The sequence below is a fragment of the Prunus dulcis genome, chromosome 1 (genome assembly GCF_902201215.1).
Source record: "Prunus dulcis chromosome 1, ALMONDv2, whole genome shotgun sequence".
NCBI lineage: Eukaryota > Viridiplantae > Streptophyta > Magnoliopsida > Rosales > Rosaceae > Prunus > Prunus dulcis.
In genome coordinates, this window is record NC_047650.1 from 18,852,986 (window position 1) to 18,863,603 (window position 10,618).

The 10,618-nt window shown below is 37.9% G+C and overlaps 1 protein-coding gene across 1 annotated transcript; it reads right to left on the reverse strand.

Annotated features, from left to right (window-relative positions):
* Window positions 1-2,384: 2,384 nt before the first annotated feature.
* Window positions 2,385-5,306, reverse strand: LOC117614536 (endochitinase EP3-like). Its single transcript, XM_034343379.1, has 2 exons — window positions 4,958-5,306; window positions 2,385-2,907 (listed from the first exon to the last, which is right to left on the reverse strand). The coding sequence occupies exons 1-2, from the start codon at window positions 5,265-5,267 to the stop codon at window positions 2,501-2,503; spliced, it is 717 nt and encodes a 238-aa protein (XP_034199270.1). The 5' UTR covers window positions 5,268-5,306; the 3' UTR covers window positions 2,385-2,500.
* Between the last annotated feature and the right edge of the window lie 5,312 nt (window positions 5,307-10,618).

Consider the following 10,618-nt stretch of genomic DNA (forward strand, 5'->3'; position numbering starts at 1 on the left):
ATAGGTGACAACACTACTTTCCCCCAGAAGAGGAGAAGGGGATATTGGGTGAGCAAAGTACATCTTAGGCTCAAAAAATGTAACATCCATAGTAACTTAAAATTGATGAGTAGGCAGATGAAAGCACCGATAACCCTTCTAATGAGGGTGATAACCAATAAAAACACACTTCACAACACAAGGATCCAATTTTGTGCGTTGGTGTTTTTGCAAGTGCACACAAGCAACGCACCCAAAAACATGAGGTAGAAGAGTGATATAAGAGGGAATAAAAACATAAGCCTCCAATTTAGCCAAGGGTGTCTTAAACTACAAGACACTGATAGGAACGAAATTAAGAAGGCATGCTGCAGAGGTGATCGCTTCTTCCCAGAACCATGGTGGCATGTGAGCACCAATAAGACTGGCACGAGTAATTTCAAGAATAAGTTGTCTATTCCTCCTTTCAACGACACCATTCTGTTGAGGTGTGTAAGGACAAGTAGTCTCATGAAGAATTCCATGTTCTTGAAAATAACTTCGTATGACCTAATTAACATATTCACCACCATTATCATAACGAAGCACCTCAAAGTAGCAGAAAACTGAGTTTTAATCATTTTGTGAAATATTTGAAAGCACTTAGAAACATCTCTTATTTTTTATCAAGTACAACCACGTCTTGTGAGTGCAATCATCTATGAAAATAACAAACTAACGGAATCCAGAAGTTGTAGTAACTGAAGCAGGACCCCAGACATCAGAATGTACCAAGGCAAAATGCAGAAATCTTTTAGTAGAACTAATAGGATAAGCTACGCGATGACTTTTGGCCAAAATGCAAGTGTCACACTTAAAATCCGAAGGTTTACAACCCAAAAATAAAGAGGGAAACAAGTGATCTAAATAGCCAAATGAAGCATGACCCAAACGAAGATGCCATCACCACACTTGATCCTCAAATACACTGTTCAAACCCCTGACAGATAGAGATTTGCTCGCACACATATCATCCACATAATATAGCTCTTAGTATCATGCCCAATAATCTCCCCGCTACTGAGATCCTGAAGAAGACAAACTAGGATAGATCAATGCTAAACAATTTAATTGTTTTGTTATTTACGGAATAGATAACAAATTGTTAGAGAGTGCAGGAACCAATAAAGTATGTTCCAATGTCAGAGAGGGAGTTAAATCAACACTTCCAGCACTAGTGACTGGAGAAGGCACCCCATTAGTATTAGCAACAGTAGAGCAAGTAGGAGAACGATGATGGTGAAGAAGAGACACATCAAACGTCATATGCTCAGTAGCTCCAATATCAAGAATCCAACCATGATCCTTTTTAGAATCAATAGCAAGGAGAGCCATAAGGTGAATTAAGTGCAGCAAATTGTGGCAAGGGTAGAAAAAATAGGGATGCAGGGTACGATAGCAGTAGCGGCAGAAGGGTAGAAAAAATAAGGCTGCAATATACGGCAGCAGGATATAGCGGCAGCAGCATGGTACGGTGGCAGCGGCAAAGAGAAGACAACAGGTAAACGGCAGCAAGATACGGCTGCAAGGCAAGATGCAGCGGCAAGGCAAGGTGGTAAGGGATATAGAGCAAGGATAGTAGCGGGAGCAAGATCCTAGGATCACTACTTTGATACCAACTCAAATAGAATTTAGGGTTATGAATAATTCGGTATATTTCTATTCTTCTCACAAGGAGGTATTTATAGTGATACAAATACAAGTCTATCTAGGAAGTAATTACAATTTAAAAAAAAAAAAGGGAAATAAATACAATCTCGGTCAAACCGATATTCCTATAATTACAATCAATTATAATAAAGATAATTGTATATAATTCCTATTGTGATTCAGTGATTCACGCCAACAGTCATCACCCTTCCCCTTCCTTTTTTAACTTAATCTCATTGGCATATGGACACTGCTGCTTTATTCAATTCAGAAAATGAACTCCTTGTCCTTGTCCCTTGTCTCGAAAACCAATAAGTATCTCACATTTTTCAGCTTTAATAATGTTGACTTTTGAATGTGGTTGTTCATGGTCAGCAAGTAAGCACCAAAATCCCCTTCTCATTTGTCACACTAGTCTTCACTTTACCAATATATAAGAGATATTGGCCTATGTAGTAATGCGGTGACATAGCTTGTAAGATGGCTAAGCATATTCCTGACCTAATTATGTGCCGGAAGCAACTCGGAATAGCCATCGGAAGGTTGTGTGAATAGTGTGACGGCAATTGTGTAATCTGCGATTCTTTGGTGCGCCCTTGCACACTTGTTTGGGTGTGTGACGATTAATTGGCAATTTCACCGATGAAGTTTGGCTTAGCTCCCCTAAAATCATGTTGTCGTTTTCAATTTTTTTGGGTTTGTAATACTGCTACGATTTTTTTTTTCCTGGATGGAAAATCTCCTGGTATTTCATTAATGTTTTATATGGGGATACATTTGTCATTAAACTGAGATGAACGTTTCTAGCTCAGCGAGTAAACTGAGATGTCTCCTAGCAACTGAGATTGTCCCCGGGAGCAATACCAAGTTGGTTACAATATTCAGTGAAATACTCAACACGTTTCTGAACAGTAGCAGGGTTTCCACCATCACATTCAAGGGCACCATTAATGGCTCGTATTGTTGCACCGAAACCTTCTCCGATGACCGGTCGGACGCTGTTCATCCAATACCACAACGCCGTCTTGAAGGAGATGATGGGGTCATTGGCAGCGGTTTCTGGAGAGTTTAATCCGTCGAAGCCAATGCTTTCTCCAGCTCGCCCGTAGTTGGGGTTCCATGATAGTTGGATTGGTCCACGCCCGTAGTAGCCCTTGTTCGGCTTGCATGGATATTGTGTGTTGCTCTCATCACAGTAGTCCTTTGAGGGTCCATCTATCTCTTCTATGTAGCAGAAATCTGCACAATCAAACATCATTTTTCCTTCAATTTTTGGGATTCCTTTGCTAACTGCGTTTTTGGGTATATGTAAAATAGCACAATTTAATCAACCTCATATTAATGGCTTAAATATCTATTTATAGAACAACCCTATTTGTATTATCTTAAGTTTTTAATTGGTCACATAGTGTTCAATCTCTCTAATAAAAATAAGACTCATCTACAAGGGATGTAACTTTGTAGTTTCTACTAGGGGTGACAATGGAGCAAATCAGGCCGGGGTACACCATTATTATCTCCATTTCTCGTAAAGTTTTTTTCCCATTCCTGCCTCCATACCCATAATATTCAAATTGTGGATTCCTCATCCTCGTCGCCCCCATTAAAAAAAAAAAAAAACCAATGAAAAAAATTGAAAATTTTGAACAAGAAAAGAAAACAAAATATCTAATTTCTACTTCTATTATTGGAGAGAGAGTACCGTTAGTTAACATGATACAAATAAATTAGTAGAAAAGTTGATAGAGGTCCAAAAATTCAATCAGTAATTGGGTCTAGTCCTCGAATTATTGTTTATTGATACAATGTAACCAATTCAAACTTTTAATGACTTTTATAGAGTTTAAAAGTCTGGAGGTATTCAATTTAGACTTTTAAACAGTATATAAATGTCTAGTGGTATTCAATTGTGACTTTTAAAAAGTACTTAAAAGTTTAGTGGTATTGAGTTATGACTTTTAAAAAGTATTTAAAAATTTGGTGGTATCCAAAAAGTTAATGACTTTTAAAAAGCTTATTAAATGAATGACTTTTCCATACTTTTAAGGCTAATTGTTAAGAGCAAAAGTCTTGCCAATTTACTAGTGACTTTTATCAACTCTATGAAAGTATTTCAGAATTTGTCATCTCTATAAAAGTCACTCACTTAAAAAAGGTCTTTATAAGTATGAATTGGATACACCCTCCGTATATTACATTCCATCTTTGACATGTTAATTCAAACTTTTGTATTTAACTGATTTGTATTTAAATTTTTTTGTTCCTATTATATCCCTATTGCTAAAATTTATATGCCATTATTTTTATTTTTGTTCACCCCATGGTAGAGGTATAGCATATACTCTTGTAGATAAATTATCCTATGGTGTAGGTATATTGTCATATTGCCTATTGCGTAGGTATATATTTGTTTGTTTTTTTTATTTTAGACAATGAATACTAGTATTTTATGTACATTTTTTATAGGTAACATACAATTTCATTTGTCTATTTTTGTATCTGACTTATAGGTAGTCTTCTAATTTATGTTCCTAACTTATAGGTAGTATTCTAATTTATGTTCCTAACTTATAGGTAGTATTCTAATTTATGTTCATGACTTATAGGTAACACGATTTATCACTAAGTTTTTTTCGTTGCTAATAAGAACACTATTTACCTGTATGTTAGGTACATAATTTAATGTGGGTGCTTGCCTAATTGATTAGTATAATATGTGGGCCTTTACTTCAATTGATTAATTTGTATTTTACCCATATATTAGGTAAATATTATCAATGAAAGAATTCCAAATTTAAATTCTGAAATTTAATTACAAGTAATAATTCATTAAATTTAGATTTTTAATGTTTTCCTTACGTTCCTAAAAGGGTAAAATCGGCACAATAAAAAGAGTAATAAAAGTCAAAGAACCTACATCTAAAACAAAAAACGCGTGTACTAAACCCAATAACAACTAATCGTTTTGGACCTAGATCTAAGAACCCCATAAATTAAACTCGCGTCTACGTGTTTGACCGTGGGCACTACTACAACAATCATAATAAACAACACTAAATATACAACGGCTTTAAAAGTTGCATGTAGAAGTATAAAAATGATAGCGCTATTTTATCATACATCGACAAATTATCATTCTGGACCACACATATCGACAATACATCGACATCGACTTCTCCTACAGTGATGAGACCAACTTGTACAAACATATGCACGCTACAAATTACAAATATATGTAAAAAAATGAATAAAGTGGAAGAAATAATTGATGAGAGAATAAAGAACTTACGAAAAGTCTCATGGGTGACATGGGCAAAGAAGGCAGCAATCTCACGCTTAGAGTCATCAATGGAACCAATCTTACCGAACTGATCATAAGACTTGAGAGCCTCAAGAAAGGTAGCTCGGGAATAAAAGTTCTTGCCGACACAGCTTGCATCGGCCTGGCCAATTATGCCGTTGAAGAATTCAGGCGTGACGATATCAGCCACCGACACGTCGCTTGTGCTCGGGCTTTGAGCCTCCACAGACCCAGCTACAGCTGCAGCTACAATAATAAGGGTTAGAAATATGTTGCTGGGTACAATGATTTGAGCCATTTTGGTTTCTAAGGCAGCGAATGAGTGATGGAGAATGAAGGTAGAGTTGATTATTATTTATAGCGGAGAAAATGAATAATAATGTGGGTAGGGTAGGCCACATGGGTAGTTGTGGGTTGAATTTTCTGAGTTGGGTTTCAAAGTGGATTTAATGAAGGAGAGGGTTGACTGACTGGTCTCAGGGTTCACTTTTGACTTTGGCGATGGATGTAGGACAATTGATCTTCTGTTAAGACTTCTGAAGTTCTGAGGCTCCTTCGCAAATTGGTAGATCAACCTCCATTTACTTAATTGACCCAAAAAAAAAAAAAACTATGTAGGCAGTGGCATAACCGAAACATCCAATAAGCTGATAATAAAATATTATTCTCTTTTTATATATAAAAATATCTATTGGCTAAAGTGGTGGCGATGAAGTTCATTAATTTCTTGATAAAGTAATGAGTGATGAGTGTATCATGTGTCACACAGCATAATCGTAGTGGAGTCAAAAAACAATAATGAGTACCTTAAGTATTTTCCTGCGTCCAAAAGTCATCTTTTCCGTTTGCTGGAAACTATCTCCTACGGTGGTTTCCAGGTCACCTTCCGTTTCTCTTGGTCCTAAAGAACTTCTGAATCTCTCTCCACCATGGAAGAGGGGTCTCCGGGTGTTTTCTTGAAGAATTATCGCTTTGCTAAGGGGAGTCGAGCCGATTCGGGTCGTCAAGATGGTTTAGTCTCTGATGCAAATCCAGATCTGATGACGGCGCATGATTTGAATCCAGGTTAGAACCTTAATTCTGGTATGGATACCATGGGATTTCCAGGTGTTCAGTCTGTGATTGATGGGGCAAGTTTTAGGGATAAACTAATGAATAAGGTCAATCTGGTGAAAAATATTGGCATTGATGTTAATAGTCTAGATACTAATTATGATGAGTTGAATGATGATGAAGATGTAGTGATTTCTCAAGGGGATAGGGGACCCAGCATCCAGTTTTCTGAGAAGGCTATGTCTAGGCTCTGCAAACCTTGGAAGAATGCCTTGATCGCTAAGCTCCTGGGGCGTTCTCATACTTACAATTATCTCCACGATCGGCTGCAACAGAAATGGAGTTTGAAAGGAGGCTGGGAAACTCGTGGATTTGGTGAATGGCTATTTTGTTGTTAAGTTTGAGTTTGAGGAAGATCTGGAGTTTGTCCTAACTGGTGGGCCTTGGATAATTGCGGGACAATATTTGGTGTTACAGAAATGGAAGCCTGGATTTTGTCCTGCCACTGCCCATATTACTCGAATGGCTACGTGGATTCGTGTCTCGGCAATCCATTTGGAGTGCTTTGATGTGTGGGCGTTGAAGCGAATTGGCAACCTGCTGGGTAAACTACTGAAGATTGATGCTCTAACCACATCTCAAAATAGGGGCAAGTTTGCTAGGATGTGTGTTGAGCCAGATCTTACTAAGCGACTGGAGGCTTTTGTTCAGATTTATCAGGAATGGTATAATATTGAGTATGAGGGCCTACCTGATATCTGTTATTTGTGTGGGCGGTATGGTCACAAGAGAGAGCATTGCGAGAAGAGGAATTCTGCTCCTGTTGCTGTGCCTGAGGAGGGGCAAAGTTCAGTTGTTGAGGATGTTTTGGAAGGCAATGTTGCTATGAATAATGAAGAACTTTTGGAAAACTTACGAGGCCCTTGGATGAATGTTCCAGCAATGAGAAGGCCTAAGGCAATGCATAAGGATCAGGGAGGCAGAAATAATGGGGTTAGAACTAAGGGCTCAAGATTTGATGCTCTACATGGTGTAAGTGAAAATTTTGGCCGAAAAGAAGTGATTGGTAATGGTGTTGATGGGAAAAGTGTCGTTGGGGAAAGGGAACCAACTACAAGAGATGTAGGCTTGGGTAAGAAAGTGTGTACCAAATCAAAGGCTGTTAAGCCAGATGTTCGAGCTGCCTTGAATGATATCTCCAATAAGCCTCAGCAGGATAAAAAGCATTTGACGGCTGCTGCTCTAATCTTATGATTGATATGGATTCAGCTCTTGTTGTGCATCTCATGAAGAGTCCTGATACTTTTGGTGGCCACCCTCTTGCTGGTCTGTTAGCTAGTTGCTGGGATTTTATAAAGCTGATCCGTGATTGTGATCTTCAGCATGTTTATCGTGAGTAGAACTACTTGGCTGACTGTTTGGCTAATGCTAGCTATAATCTGGACTTAGGCGTGTGTTGGTTTGACTCTATGCCTCTTTGGGCTGAAGCAGCTTTGGTTATGGATAGGATTAGGGTCTTTAGATCCCGTTTTGTTCCTGTTGTGTAGGTTCTGCATAGAGTGGCATATGTTTAAATCCATTTAATAAAGCACAGTAGGGACGGAAGATGAAGCTATCAACATCATCCAGCAGCTCTTGAAAATTTTGATCCTTCCTTTGCATTCGCCGGGACCATCTACAGATCAAAGGGAGACCCTCCGGTACGTAGAAACCCTCATCAGAATCAACAATTTGAGTAGGGAAGCGGAGACACCTTTATCCTTTTGAAGTGCTCCCATAAGAAGACTTGTAGAAAGCTGGAGTTCAGGAGAGTTTCTACAGCCATGGTTCATACTACCCCTTTCTCAAGAAACTGAACCTGGTCAAGCAAGCGATATAGATGCCCTAAGAACATGGGGGCTAGAGCAATCACGCTACCACGTACTATCGCCAAGGCTAAAGGAAACAGCCACTCATGCAAGCAGTCTTGGAAAAAATCACAGAAGAGGAATCTCCCAAGCCATAATGATATAAGTGCAGCAAGACGACATGGCTCATTCCTGTTAACATCCCCAAAAAACTATATCCAATTGCTAAACCGCAGAGAAGTGCTAGGAGAAGTCGGGGCACCCTTCTGTAAAAAGTTAAGTTTCAGTTCATGCTCTGGAGTCAGTGTGAGATGGAAGGGATCTTGGCTACTGCAAAGTAAGGGGTGAAAAATGTTGGCTACGTCCTCAAGTGTAGGAGTAAACTCTCCCTATGAATAGATGAAGGTGTGTATCGGTACTCCATCACCTAACCACATGATAGAGCATCTTGGCTTCAATGTGGATGCCACACGCTTTCGAAAGAAAGATGGCATCCAGGACCCCTGCCCAGTTTAGGATGTCATAGGTAAACGGGTCCTTCAACTCACATTCAACCCACTTTGACCAACCCTTGCAAGTGCCACATGAATATTGAAAGAATAAAGGGATTGCTGGAAATAGGCCCCTCCCTATACAGCACCTTGATATAGAGGCAGGATCAACTATTGGAGTTGTTTCTGGCGGTGGCTCTTCGTCTATGACTGCATCTTCGCCAGTGCTCTTAAGCAAAGAAGAGGGCCTCCCTCTCTTCAACCTGTCATTCATGGAATACAGATGGTCCCTAATAATGGGCGACGGATTAGCAGATGCCATCACCAGTCTTGGCAAAAAATGACGAATCTTTGCACCAAAGGGCGAATGAGCCCGAGGGCAAGCTGATGTCATGGCTAATACCAGCCTAATGTCAACAGGTGGGTTTATATTTTTTTACAGGTAAAAAAATTTGACTTTTGTTCCTTGATGCCAGCCTGGCATTAGCGGTTCCTTTCAGCCAACAGCTAGAATCCATGTGGCGGCCTTTTTTTTTTTGTAATAAAATTATGAAAAAAATTTGAAAATTAATTCAAAAAATACCCAAAAATTATGTACTTTTTTTTTCTTTCTATAAATACCTACCAATACTCTTCACTTTCAACACCAAATCCTCATACATTTTCTTCCCCTTATATTATTATTCACTTTATACTCAACATTTTATTCACTTTCAAATTTCATTTTTATTCATCATCTTATGGCATCTTCCATCGAAACCGGAGTGGCATGGAGCACCGTTGAATGAATGAAGAATATGTAAGATAAAGGGAGTATGTAAGCAAACAAGACATTGAGAAGAAGGATCAAGAAACCATGGCCATAGATACGAGTCATGTGTCCCCTGAAACAAAACAAATTGGAAGCTAGAACGAAGGAATGTTATGGGAAGGAGACTTTTTCGTGACAATAGACCTAGCAACACCGATTGGTTAAATGATCAAAACCATTAAGTTAGGTTGCTTGTCTTTTATTAAATGGGTTAATGACCTAAATGGTCCTTCAACTATTGCTCTAGTATCATTTTGGTCCACCAACTAAAATTTTCATTTCAAACGTCCTTAAACTTTTTATTTTATACCAAGATGGTCCATCCGTCAAAGTCTGTGTATTATCCGTGAAATAGAGGGACAAAACCATATTTTTAGGTGAGTATCCTCCTCTAAAAGGGTTATTGATCCAAATGGTCCCCCAACTATTGCTTAAATTATTGATCCAAATGGACAAAACCATATATTTTCTCTACTGGTTAAATTAATTAAAAATTTTAAAATAAGATAAATAAAAAAATAAATAACAATAAAATTGACGGACTTTAACGGTAGGACCATCATGATACCAAAAAAAAAAAAGCAGTTGAAGGACGGTTCAAATGAAAATTTTAGTTGGTGGACCAAAATAATATTGGAGCAATAGTTGAGGGACCATTTCAGTCATACCCTTCGATAGAGCTTCTCAAAAATTCGCATATACCCTTCAAAACTCAGCCACGTGGCCATCACGTGATCAGAAGTGACGTAATCTGTCACAGATGGACCATCTTGGTACAAAACAACAAGTTTAAGGACGTTTGAAATGAAAATTTTAGTTAATTGACCAAAATGATACTGGAGCAATAGTTGGGGGACTATTTAGGTCGTTAACCCTTATTAAATTGTATTTTAATATTTTTTTATTAAAGTAGTTCTAATTTTTGTCTTCTATTTAATTGTATTTTAATGCTTTGTATTAAAATAGTTCTATTTCTTGCCTTTTATTTAATTAGTAGTAATTTTTAATTAGTTGTATTGCTTTTCTTTAAGTCAATAAAGAAATCATTCCAAAAAATACTTTTATTCAACTCATTGCATACATCAAACAAAACATAAACCACAACCAAAGCATAAATAACAAAAACCACAACCAAAGCATAAAAAAATAATAATAAACCACAACCAAAGCATAAAAATAAATAAATAAATAAACCACAACCAAAGCATAAATAAAAATAAACCACAACCAAAGCATAATTATAAATAAAACTTCAAGAAAGCATCTTCACTTGACTTCATTCACTTGCATTGCCTCTCACTGCCCATAAATGCTCCATCAAGTCAACTTGATGTCCTTCATGAATATAAGAAGATTGCATCTCCGTATATCCATCGATCATTCAGTTCATCCAATGACCATTCCTAACCAACGGTTCATACTCCATTGGTTGTCCATTTGGGCCCAT

Excerpts from the sequence above, each read along its gene's own strand:
- LOC117614536 (XM_034343379.1), bottom strand. The coding sequence starts at position 5,267 with ATGGCTCAAATCATTGTACCCAGCAACATATTTCTAACCCTTATTATT. Across the intron at positions 2,908-4,957 it reads TGTCACCCATGAGACTTTTC|ATTTCTGCTACATAGAAGAG; the intron begins GTAAGTTCTTTA and ends TTGATTGTGCAG.